Source organism: Cervus elaphus, chromosome 1 (genome assembly GCF_910594005.1).
Source record: "Cervus elaphus chromosome 1, mCerEla1.1, whole genome shotgun sequence".
In the NCBI taxonomy this organism is placed as follows: domain Eukaryota; kingdom Metazoa; phylum Chordata; class Mammalia; order Artiodactyla; family Cervidae; genus Cervus; species Cervus elaphus.
Genome location: NC_057815.1, coordinates 63,570,761 through 63,583,904, shown reverse-complemented (window position 1 = coordinate 63,583,904; position 13,144 = coordinate 63,570,761). Strand labels below are relative to the sequence as shown.

The 13,144-nt window shown below is 37.6% G+C and overlaps 1 protein-coding gene across 1 annotated transcript; it reads right to left on the bottom strand.

The window, feature by feature from the left end:
- Positions 1-1,533: 1,533 nt before the first annotated feature.
- On the bottom strand, positions 1,534-2,493 carry LOC122700724 (olfactory receptor 51L1-like). The gene has a single exon (XM_043913815.1). The coding sequence runs from the start codon at positions 2,491-2,493 to the stop codon at positions 1,534-1,536; it is 960 nt and encodes a 319-aa protein (XP_043769750.1).
- Between the last annotated feature and the right edge of the window lie 10,651 nt (positions 2,494-13,144).

The window sequence follows — 13,144 nt, the reverse complement described above, 5'->3', positions numbered from 1 at the left end:
ATCTACTTCAGGAAATATTAACTAAGTCTGATGTTCATATATCTTGCTTTATTTTTACTTGATATCCCTTTGGTCAAAGTGAATATGCTGAAGGAAAAGGGTAATTAGAAATAGAATTAAGAAATAAGAAAAAGAGAGATGGGAACAGACATAATAGAATTTAAATGAGGCAAAGAAATAAGTCATGTGAAGACGTCCTTCACATGCTTGACATTTGAAATGGAATTTTAAGTTAATAATACCTCTTTTGTTATATGAAATGTGGGCTCATGACAGGTGAAATCTTTCTCTCCAAGACTTCTTTAAAAATCCAATAGAACTAGTTCTTCTATATTCAATGATTGATTCATTTCTTAATCAATTATGCATTCAATAATTATTAAGTTCATAATTTAACTAAACTAGTGTTCACTCTCACAAGTAGCAAGGTGCATGAGAAACAGTTCCTACAGTAGATAGAATAAGATTTGAGAAAACATATTACTTATTATTAAAACCAGTATACATACTGAAACTTATAAAGCATTCTTAAAATCTCTTTTTTTTTGCTTAATTTACTTGTCTTTGAAAAAGTGTAGACATGTGAATTAAGAAATTTCAATGAGAAGTGTAAGTTTTTTATACAACTCTATGCACACCTGCAACTAGATCATTTGAGTTATATGAAAAGAGTTTGTATGCTAAAAGAGTTCTGGGCAAAAAGATTTATATTTTGTTTCTTGGTATCACAAATGTAAGTGGCTATACCTTAGTGACTTAGAATTTTTATATTTGAATACTATATCCTAAATTATTCTTAGATACATTTAATCCAATGGATTATAAACACTGACTTCACAAGACATTATCTCAGGGATTTCAAAAGGTTCTGAGTTGCAGATTTCTGTAAGAATAAAATTATTTCTAAAAATTAAGTAAAAACAAACAGACTATGAAGGTTGACTGTTTCTATTCCTGGTGAAACTAAATTTCCTTTGAAAAGACTGAACACGTGTATAAAATTTTAAAATATGCTTTACTGATGTACCATGAAAACAGATAAAATGCTGTGAGCTCTAATAAACTCTTACATCAACATATGATTTTTTCCAATCTTTAATAAAGGTAACTTCAGCAGATTTATAAACACACTTATCAGAAAGGTAATATAATAATCATGGACAAATACAGTATGTCAAGAAGCAAAAAAATAAATAAATAAATAAAAAGGGTTATCCTAGAATACCCAGGGAAAACATCATGGATGGGCAACCTTAATCACAGTTAGGATTAGAAATGAGAGACAATAGATGGAAATGATTTCCAAAATTCCACTCCAACAATTTCATACATAAAGGAGATTTATGAAGTACATGCTAAGTCAGTCTTTATAATTCCAGTGGACATCAACTCTCTCCTTTAGATCTACTGTCAGTTCTATTTCTGTTTATAAAGTAATATTTTATTGGTAACTCTGGCGCCAACATAGAGTGCAGACATTCACTATGTATTTTCACATTTAAGGTTGATGCCATCATTGATTTGAGGACATGTCTACATCATAGAAGAACTGATTCTTAGCGGGAAAAGCAGGTTGAGAATTCCTTGGCGGATCTGCTTGGTCTTCACACTATAGATGATTGGGTTGAGCACAGGTGGAACTAGCAGGTAGATATGTGCCATGAAGATGTGGATGAGAGGGGATGAGTGTTTGGCAAAACGATGGACAATAGAGAGCCCAATCATAGGCACATAAAGAATAAGTACAGCACAAATGTGGGATGCACATGTGTTGAGGGCCTTAAATCTCCCCTCCTGAGATGAAATTTTTAATACTGAGTGAAGGATGAAAACATAAGACACAAAAATACCCAGAGAGTCCATTCCCCACAGCAAAGTGATCAGAACTAACCCATAAATAACATTAAACTTGGTGTCAGCACAAGCAAGGCGGATCATGTCCTGATGTAGACAGTAAGAATGAGAAAGAATGTGGGAGTGGCAGAAGGGAAAGAAAGCCAGCCGGGCCAGAAGTGGAATCATGGCAAAGGCACTTCTAAGCAGGGCTGCAATTCCAATTTTAGTGATAAGTGTTGGAGTGAGAATGGTAGCATATCTTAGTGGGTGGCAGATGGCCACATATCGGTCAAGGGCCATGGCCAAGAGCACAGATGATTCAGTGAAGGAGAAAGTGTGAATGAAAAACATTTGGACCACACAGGTGTTGAACTGGATCTCCCTGGAAATGGACCACAACACCCTGAAGAGTGATGTCATTGTGGGCAAGGACATGCCCATGTCAGTGAGAGAAAGCATGGCCAAGAAGTAGTACATGGGCTGATGGAGCCTGGGGTCTGTCTGGACAATATGTAGGATAGTACAGTTACCCATGATTCCAACAAGGTAGAGGAGACAGAATGGGATGGAAATCCAGTGGTGAAATTCCTCATATCCAGGGATACCTGTGAGATAGAAGGTGGAGGAGAGGATATTGCTGGAGTTTGCAGTTGCCATAGGGCTTACTGTTAAACCACAATCCAGATTCACAATCACACTCCAGAGGGGGACCAAATGAGAAGATTAGCACCTGTGTCACAAAAACAAAACAAAACTTCAGTCTGTCCTATAATCACTCCTAGATTCACCCTCACAGTTTTGCTTTGTTTTTCTTCATTTCATTGCTGAGTATCATCAATTAAGAAAAACATTCACTTTTATAACCATAAGGACTTTCCCTTCTCCTCAGATGAAGAACTATTAACAAGCTGTCTGAATATACACATTTTCCTTCAAAGACACTGCCCCCAGAGCAGCACACACAAAACCATTGTAGAGTACATTATTAATTTTATAATTTTCTTTAGGACAATTTTGGCCAGAGTTACTGGTCTTATCTGCTATGTTGTGCTTAGTCGCTCAGTCGTATCGGACTGTGTGACTGCATGTACTGTAGCCCTCTAGGCGCCTCTGTTCATGGGGATTCTCCAGGAAAGAATACTAGAGTGGGTTACCATGCCAAAAGGGATCTTTCCAACCAGGGATCAAACCCAGGTCCCCCACATAGCAGGCAGATTCTTTACCATCTGAGTCACTAGGGAAGTCCACTGGTCTTATGCTGCTGCTGCTGCTGCTAAATCACTTCAGTCGTGTCCAACTCTGTGTGACCCCTTAGACGGCAGCCCACCAGGCTCCTCTGTCCCTGGGATTCTCCAGGCAAGAACACTGGAGTGGGTTGCCATTTCCTTATACTAGTCCTTTAAAAACAAATGACTTTCTACAATACTCCAGTATTCTTGCCTGGAGAATCCCGTGGACAGAGGAGCCTGGCATGGGGTCACAAGAGTCGGACACGACTTAACGACTAAAGAGAGAGAGAGAGAGAGAGAATGACTTATATGAATGTCTTTGTCTGAGCTTGAAAGATTTTTCAGCAATACTCGAATATCATGCAAGGCATCATTACAGTATTCAGGCAAGATTTGGTCAGGATGGTTCTTATTCTTACTAAACATGAGTTTGACTACATAATTGATACCACAGGGATGGTATCCACATATGCATGCTAAGTTGCTTTAGTCAAGTCCAACTTTTTGAGACCCTATGGACTGGGACCAGGCAGGCTCGTTCTGTCCATGGGATTTTCCAGGCAAGAATACTGGAGTGGGTTGCCATTTCCCCCTCCTGGGGATCTTCTTTACCCAGATATAGAACCCACCTCTCTTAAGTCTCCTGCATTGGCTGATGGGTTCTTTATCACTAGTGCCACCTAAGGATTATATCCACATAGAGTCAACTCTAATATCAATATGTTCTGTGATGAGCATCCCCCTGAGGTAAATGCAGGTTAAGATGATTTAGAAGAATATGTGGATTTTAAAACTTTTAATTATAAAATATATAATATATGGAATGTTAAGCAAATTATAATTGATTTTGAATCTGATTTGAAAGATTCAGAACATTCTTCCTCTTATGTTACAGAACTGATTAATCATTTAGAGACTTTTTTCCTACAAAAAATTGCAAACAATAGTTATAGGGGTTGTTGAGAGATTAGAAACTTATCCATCAAAGCAAAAATAAGAGAAAACAACAAAAGTAAACTGCATAAAAAGTGCCTACTGGCATCTGACCTTCACACTAAAACTTTTATGCTCAAATGAGAAAATATATCTTCCCCCACTGGATTCCAGGATTTCTTCTGTGATCAAGAAAGACATCTCTGTATTAAGAAAGGTGAGCCACTTCTCAAAACCCACTTGCTCATCAATTGCCCAGCCTCCAAGCTCACCAAAATATTGGTTTAAGAATTTAAAGTCTATGGGACAAATTACCTTCCACTGTAAACTAATAAATCAGCATCTTCTGTCCTGGAAACTCTTTTTTGATATTCTGGGAAATGAAATCCCCTCAGTCTCCTCCAGTTCCATGTAAATAAACTTGATTATAGAAGATATTTCCCCAAATTGCTTAATAATTTTCTAAGAAATGCAAGATTCATAATCAAGACATCAAATAAGTAAATTCTAGAAACAAATTCAATCTTCCTGACTGTTCATATTACACTTAAGTTCTAGCCACTTACTGTATGAACTGAAACTTCTTATGGCCCTCCTTTAATTTAACCTCTCAAATTCCTGTCTATCTCCTCACCTTCCTGTCTAAAATTGCACTGGTTATGACTTTCAATGCTCAGATTTTCCAATATTATTCCTTCTTTTTGTTGATTCTTTCCCAATTTCTATTCTATAATCAAAATTTAAAAATATGTTTTTTATCTCACTGCTTAGTCAATTCAGACAATTTTTTGGATTTTATAAATGTTCTCTTCCATTAACATGAAGTAGAAAACATGAAGTTTCATTGAGAACTAGAAGATACCTGATCTAGAGGTCATCTTTTATCATATCACTGACTTTTTTCTGAGGTTTTAAAGAGACAGACAACCTCTTGGTGAAAGTGAAAGAGGAGAGTGAAAAATATTGGCTTAAAGTTCAACATTCAGAAAACTAAGATCATGACATCTGGTCCCATCACTTCATGGGAAATAGATGGGGAGACAGTGGAAACAGTGTCAGACTTTATTTTTTGGGGCTCCAAAATCACTGCAGATGGTGACTGCAGCCATGAAATTAAAAGACGCTTACTCCTTGGAAGGAAAGTGATGACCAACCTACATAGCATATTAAAAAGCAGAGACATTACTTTGCCAACAAAGGCTCATTTAGTCAAGGCTATGGTTTTTCCAGTGGTCATGTATGGATGTGAGAGTTGGACTATATAGTAAGCTGAGCACTGAAAAATTGATGCTTTTGAACTATGGTGTTGGAGAAGACTCTTGAGAGACCCTTGGACTGCAAGGAGATCCAACCAATCCATCCTGAAGGAGATCAGTCCTCTGTGTTCATTGGAAGGCCTGATGCTGAAGCTGAAACTACAGTACTTTGGCCACGTCATGTGAAGAGTTGACTCATTGGAAAAAGCGCTGATGCTGGGAGGGATTGCGGGCAGGAGGAGAAGGAGACAACAGAGGATGAGATGGTTGGATGGCATCACCAACTCGATGGACATGGGTTTGAGTAAACTCCGGGAGTTGGTGATGGACAGGGAGGCCTGGCGTGCTGTGATTCATGGGGTCACAAAGAGTCGGACACGATTGAGCAACAGAACTGAACTGATGTAGAATCTGTTTCTCTGGTTCTGCAATCACATTAACTTAAGTTATATTCTGGTTTCAAAGCTTACTCACTTTAATTTAGATGAAATGACTCTTTTTTCTCTGTACCAAAGTTGCTTCCTCTGTAAAGTGAAGATACTAATAGTTTGATGGGATGTGCTGATGTGAAGGAGATATTATGTGTTAACTACTTGGTATAGAGCCTTTTCTGTGATGATGATAGTGATGAAATGAGAACAATAATGATGACGACATCAACAATGATGATGATAACAATAACACCAACAGTGACTGAAGTATAATGAGAGGAGGAAGACAAGGGAAGACTATTAAGTATTCTCCTCTAGAGGAAACACCATGAATGACCATCTTACAAGTGGCCTAGATGCTCTGAGAAGTAGAAAATGAACTGTATCAATTTAATCTCCTTTTCCTCCACTAAAATTTCAGTATAGCAAGAAATATGAATTGCTCCTTAGTATTTTTTCTATGCAGAAATTCCTCTGATCATCATAATGAAACTACATATATACATTTCATTTTAATTAGTACCAATATTGGGGGGTGGTAAGAAGAGTCCAAAATAGAATGAGAAATCTCACCAAGAGTATGAGTGAGATTTTGGGGACTTCAGTGAACTGGAGCCTGAGTGAACTGGAATCTTTGGTGAACTGGAATATGAGCAGTCACATTAGCATTCTGTTACCACAACATAAATATTCATTACTCGCCATATTCACTAGTATCTGGTCCATCTATTACTTCACAGCCCCCATGTTTTAGCTCCTGTTTGATTTGACAATCCAATACCTCTTTGTCCTGATACTGAAATTTCAAATTCATTCACATAGTTTTTGATATCTTCCACATCCCTGGAGAAGGAGGTCAGTGGAGTTAGGTAATAAATTAAAAAATCTGTAAGTCTTAAAGGTTTAAAACATAATTAATAGAGTGAGTGAAGTCACTCAGTCATGTCTGACTCTTTGAGACTCCATGGACTGTAGCCTACCACGCTCCCCAATCCATGGGATTTTCCAGGCAAAAGTACTAGAGTGGGTTGCCATTTCCTTCTCCAGAGGATCTTCCCGACCCAGGGATCGAACCTGGGTCCCCCGCATTATAGGCAGATGCTTTACCGTCTGAGCCACCAGGGAAGTTTTTAATTAAAAACTTTTTTTTTTAATTTAGAGTTTTTAATTAATAGTTAATATCATGTTATAAATAACTGATACATGGGATTAGAAGGGACCTAGAATTTTATCTGCTGTAATCCCACTCTTATTCTGGATTCCTCTTCTGTTATGTCTGGTAATATTCCTTTATGCTGTGTAAACAGTCATGTCCACTGTCAGACAGGGGACTACTTGCCATGAAAGTCTAGGGTACATTAGGCAAGTTCTATCTGAAAAACCTATGTCTGGCTTGAATCCTCTGTCTATAGGTACAGACAATAAAGATTTGGAGAAAGTATGCCCTCTAATAATCTGAGAACCTCTTCCTTCTCAAACCATTCCCCTGGCCCTTCTTTTCACACTTTGGGTGTCTGCCCTGCTCTCTTTGATCTCTCAGACCCCCTCTGTATTTTCCTATTACCTCCCAGTTTTATTGTTCCCAGTCATTACCTACTTGGTAGAATAGTTGCTCTTGTCATGAGTGACTGCTCTAATTCTCAAGGAAAGAAGGATGAGTTTATAAGTTCCTCCAGCCCTTAGAGATGTGAGTCCCCATGAGAAATTCAAGACTGCACCTGTAACCCTGTCTGTGCCACCCTTGTAGTTTATGGCTCTTCTCCAAATCCTCTGTTTTCCATTCCCTAAATCAGTCCTGAATATTCATTGGAAGGACTGATGCTGAAGCTGAAGCTCCAATATGTTGGCCACCTGATGTGAAGAACTGACTCATTGGAAAAGACCTTATGCTAGGAAAGATTGAAGGCAGGAGGATAAGGGGATGGCAGAGGATGAGATGATTTGATGCCATCACCAGCTCGATGGACATGAGTTTGAGTAAACTCCAGGAGTTGGTGATGGACAGGGAAGCCTGGGGTTCACAGTCCATGGGGATGCAAAAAGTTGGACATGACTGAGCAACTAACACACACATAGCCTTCTTGCCTTTGCATTCCCAAACTGCATTATCAGTTCAGTTCACTTGCTCAGTCATGTCCAACTTTTTGTGATCCCTGGGACTGTAGCCTGCCAGGCATCTCTGGCCATGGAATTCTACAGGCAAGAATACTGAAGTAGATTGCCATTCCCTTCTCCAGAGGAACTTCCCAACCCAGGAATAGAACCCTGGTATCCTGCATTGCAGGCAGATTCTTACCATTTGAGCTACAGGCAAAGAACCATGAAGGCTATAGAGAATCTCAAATATTGATCACCTTGATATCTGGAACAAATGTAGTAGGGCAACATGTGAAGAGATAGTAGCTTGTATCCAGAATATGGCTGGGTAATAAAGATGTTGGGCTTCCCAGGTGGCTCAGTGGTAAAGAATCCGCCGGCCAATACAGGAGATGCAGGTTTGATTTCTGGGTTGGGGAGATCCCCTGGAGTAGGAAATGACAACCCACTTGTATTCTTGCCTGGAAAATTCCATGGACACAGGAGCCTGGAGGGCTACAGCACATAGAGTCACAAAGAGTCGGATAAAATGAGTCACTGACAGGCGTGCATGAATGCGATAAAGAATGTTAGCTATGGAGCAGCCAATGAGAAGGACTTTATTAAGGACTTAAACTGTTGAGGGACATAGAGTCTACAACTTAAACGCTGGGAATGACTCTAGTTCAGTTCTGTTACCAAATACTAGATAAAAATGAAACACTTATGTGAGTCAACTCCCTCAAAACTGCTACAATATGGAATATGTGAGAAATGTCTGTTAACTTCCACTCAATTTTGCTGTACTCTTAAAATTACAATAAAAAATAAAGTGTATTTGAAAGATCATAAACAGTAAAGTCAATGTGATCACTCAAATCTTGATTCTCTGGAGTGGTACTTTCTTCACTGTGTCATTGAGTTCTTCCTGCTGAATAGATTATATACACTGGATCAGACTATGAAGAGCTTTCACTCAATGAATAAGGTTCACTATGTCTGTCAACAATATTGACTTGTAAATGTCTATTGGTGATTATACCATGCAGCAGGGTTGGCATGTGGACTACTCAGGATGAATAAAACTGTGTCCATCAAAAATACTGACTTTTAAATGCTTAGTACAGGAACTCTTTTAAAAAATGTGTTCTACTGTTAATCTTTGCAATTCTGGTCTTGAGACTGGTAATATTGATCTAATTATAAGTCTTAACACTATTACTGATTCACTCAACTAAGATATTGTAGATTGCATATATGTCATGGCTTAGTAATCTTCCAGTATTTAAGATACTCATTGATAACTGGCTCTTTCAGGAATTGGAAATAGAAGTAATTATGTCAATAGAAGCAATAACTCAAATAATGAAAAATTACTTATTAAGAAATTCACCATCTACTAATAGTCTATGAAAATAATAGGCTATTTCTATCATACCACTAGAAACCCTTTGGAACTCCAAATTAACACATCTCTTTTTGAAATTACCAGAAAAAGATTTGAATTTACTTGATTTCATTGGCACCAGTTGCCTTATACTTTTCCTTATACTTACTTTTTAAATATGAACTTAAATCACTTTGACATCATCTAAGTTTGATATGATCAAAGATCCCAAATTCAGAGGATTATTAGTCAGTACAATCATATTCCTTTATCATGATGTCTATATATTTCTAATGTATAAAATAGAGTGAAATAAAAAAGTAATTTCAACCTCTCATTGCTGAATTCTTTGGCAACCTAGGTATAAGCTCAATTATGAATGATTCATTCTGATGATGAGAAGGTAATGGGCAAATGTTCACATTAGTGGGTACATAGAGAGCACTACCTAGACCACAAAGCCAGAGAGTAGATACAACTATGAAAGGAAGGCTGGTTGCTCTGGTTACAGGAAGAAGGGCATCCTTAAGCTCTTTTTCAGATCTGCTATGTTCTGTGTCCTGACCACCGTGAGCTGCCTCAACAGGCCACTTTGCCCTCTGACTTCTGATTTGATTTGATCAACAACAGAAATGGCACAAAACAGGAATACAGAAAAAACATACAGCTGGAGGGTTTACTCCCTTGATTTCCCACCAATGCTCACTGTGGCTTCTTCATGGTGGCTGCATCTCTCTATAGAAAGGGAAAACTCAGGCTGAGTGTCCTTCTCTATATCCTTCCTGTCCCTTCCATATTTTGGTAAATTTGTTTTTTTTTTCCTTGACACTTTAGGACTAGTGTTGGCAGCAAATTCCCTTCTGTAATACTATATAATATATACATCATCTATCTATTTATAAGACATACAAATAAATATTTCTTTTTGGTTTTCATAAATCCTGCACACATATTTTCAATTACCCCCTGATACCTTTATCAAAGTCCTTATGTAGTTTGAGAATGACTTTTCTTCCCCTAACAGAACCTTAATTAATACAAAGGAGAAATTTCTACCTTATATATATGTGTACACCTTCTGTCAACTTCTATCTCTGTCTCTGGTTTATCATCACGACTATCTATAAGCTTATTATATATTCAAGTTTTAATATGTGCAATTATCATTTTTTAAAAGGAAGCTTAATGTTCATTTTTTGGTTAATCAGACCAAAAAGTTGTTTTTTCTTCCAAAATGGGGCGATTCAACTCAAAAGCATCAGTTTCCCAAGTGTAAGAGAGAAAGCATCAGGTAAATCTTTGTATATTTAGTTTTTATACATATAACAAAGAGAAAAAACTGTGACTAATGAAGAGTAAGGAGAGGACATAGTGCAAGTAAGCCTAGATATGAAGGAGAAAAGAAGTCTCTTTTAGAAAGGGAAGTCAAACAAATTCCTTAATAGGCAACACACGTATGACAGGTTTGCCCTGGAGCTCAGCCTGCACACAGTTAGGATGAAGAAATAATGCTACCATCATGTGTAAATCTTAATAGCACTTTAAAAAAAAATTCTTTTTGGTATTCTCCAATGTTCAGTGACCCACTTTGGTTAAAAATCTGTCTTCTTATCTGATTTAATTTCAAGATATATTTTGGCAGAATTTTTTTCTGTTTTCAATTTATTTGGAACTGCAGAGTTTATTATCTATTTTAATTATGTTTCCTGAGTTTAGTTTACTTTTTAAAAGAATTTTTGAAAACTGTGGTTCTGTATAGTTTTATTTTTAAAGTTACTTTCTGTATTTTTCTGCTTTCCAATTATCTAGCCATTGTTGTTCAGTCATTCAGTTGTGTTTGACTCTTTTTGGCCCCATGGCAGGCTTCCCTGGCCTTCACGATCTCTTGGAATATGCTCAAACTCATGTCCACTGAGTTGGTGATGCCATCCAAACATGTCATCCTTTGTCATCCCCTTCTCCTCCTATCTTCAATTTTTCCCAGCATCAGGGTCTTTTCTAATGAGTCAGTTCTTTGCATCAGGTGGCCAAAGTATTGGAGCTTCAGCTTCAGCATGAGTTCTTTCAAAGAATATTCCAGTCATATCCTTGCATAAAATATTGCTTTATGATTTTTGGCTTCCCATAATTTAGCAAAGGGGGGTGTTAGGGTGATTTAAAATAGTGTTTGTACAAAAGTTATTAGTTAGGATTCTCTTTAAATTATCTAATTGTCTTAGATCCATTTCTATTCTTTCATTACAATGTGTACTTTAAGCTTAGCTGTTGAAAATATCTTTCTTCTTATTTTCTAGGGAGTTGTGAGAGACAGCAAGGGTGGTGGGCAGTTAACAATTCATGGTGATCTGGAGGGAATCTCTCTTGCTTTATTTTTGTTCAAAGTTCTGAACATGTTATATTAGATTTAATAGGAGTGTACATTGACCAAATGATTTTTACGTTTTTTCTTTCCCATTACACTAGTAGAGAGCCCCTTTTGTGTGAAGTCTGGATTTGGCTTGTGAGTTTTCTCCACTGATGAAAAGTAAGTCTATGCATTTACTGTCTAACTTTTTTCTCTGATAATCATTTGAGTAGATGTAAAGGAGACGAATGCAATATTTTCATTGAGTCCATCTCTAAAATCAAACATTTATTTGACTATTATGTGACTTAAAATATGGAGAATGAAGTCTAATTTGCCTCAATGGGAACAAAATGTACCTGCCGGGGTCCAGCCTCAACAGGATCCAGGGGGTACCCTCAGGATGAACGGCGTCGGCGAGAGAGAGAGAAGACACATGAGACCAGCCTTGATAGGGCCAAGTCTGTGTTTTACTTTTTGACAACCCATTTTATACCCTTTCACAGAACGTTTTCAAGGTACAAGATGCTTACTCATGATTACACAGGATTAGCATTACATCATTTTGATTTTTAGGAAAAGCAGGATTTTTTTGCTTTCTAATTCTATAGTAATTTTTAGCACATGATCTTCTGGCCTTGAGGCTATTAACATTTCATGCAGGTCAGGTGATTGTAAACCTATTTTCCATTTTTATGGTCACCTTAACTGAAAGGTAACAGGGTCATAGGGAAATAGTACAGAGTAGAATTATATTCTTGTTAATACAAAAATTAATCTTTCTGCAAAAGTTGTCAGTTGCATTTATCTAAGAAGTTTACCCCATACAGACTCTGCGGCTTCAGTGAGGCAGCTTCTGCCTAGCACTCCTGGCTGACAATTAACAACCATCTCATTGTTACCACACTAGGGCTAAGTTCTTATTTCTCTAGATCTTTAACTATATTATCAATGGTTTCTATAACACAACCTTAGCACATTAAAAGCAAAAACACAGCAAGAAAAACACAGCAAGCAAATCACAACCCAATAACCACCTATAGAATAATTTTTCTTATGTTTTCTAATAGGACTCCTTTACCCCTTAAAAGGGCTCTATGTCTATTAGGGCTTTTATATAATCAGGTTCTTTATGCTATTTTATGATTAGGATATTATAAGCAATCATGCATATTAGTACCAAGGGCATAAATGCATTTGGCTAACAAACTACCAGCAAAGGAGTTTAAATTAAAACACTCCTTTCACCCTGAATAATCTCATAAAATACCACCACCTGGAAAACTTATTGATTAAAGTTCTAAATTGATTCTTATTTGGGAAGAGATCGGGGAAGTCCTTCCTGCCTGTGTCAGAGAAATTAGGGAGTAGTCCATTGAGGCAGACATCAGAAAGACAGATATCATCTTTAAGGTGAGAGCTGGGGGCAGCTTTTCAAAATCCCTGAAAACCTGATCTGCCTTGCCTGTCTGGCTTTCTCCTCGTGACCTTGTCATGGGTGGGATCTCGTGAGCTGGCCTTTTCGAAAACCCCTGAAAACCTGATCTGCCTTGCCTGTCAGGTTTTCTCACTTACGGCCTTTTTAGGGGTAGGGTCTCGTGTGTTGGCTTCCGGCATGTACCTAGCCATCAACACCAACTCTACTATATATT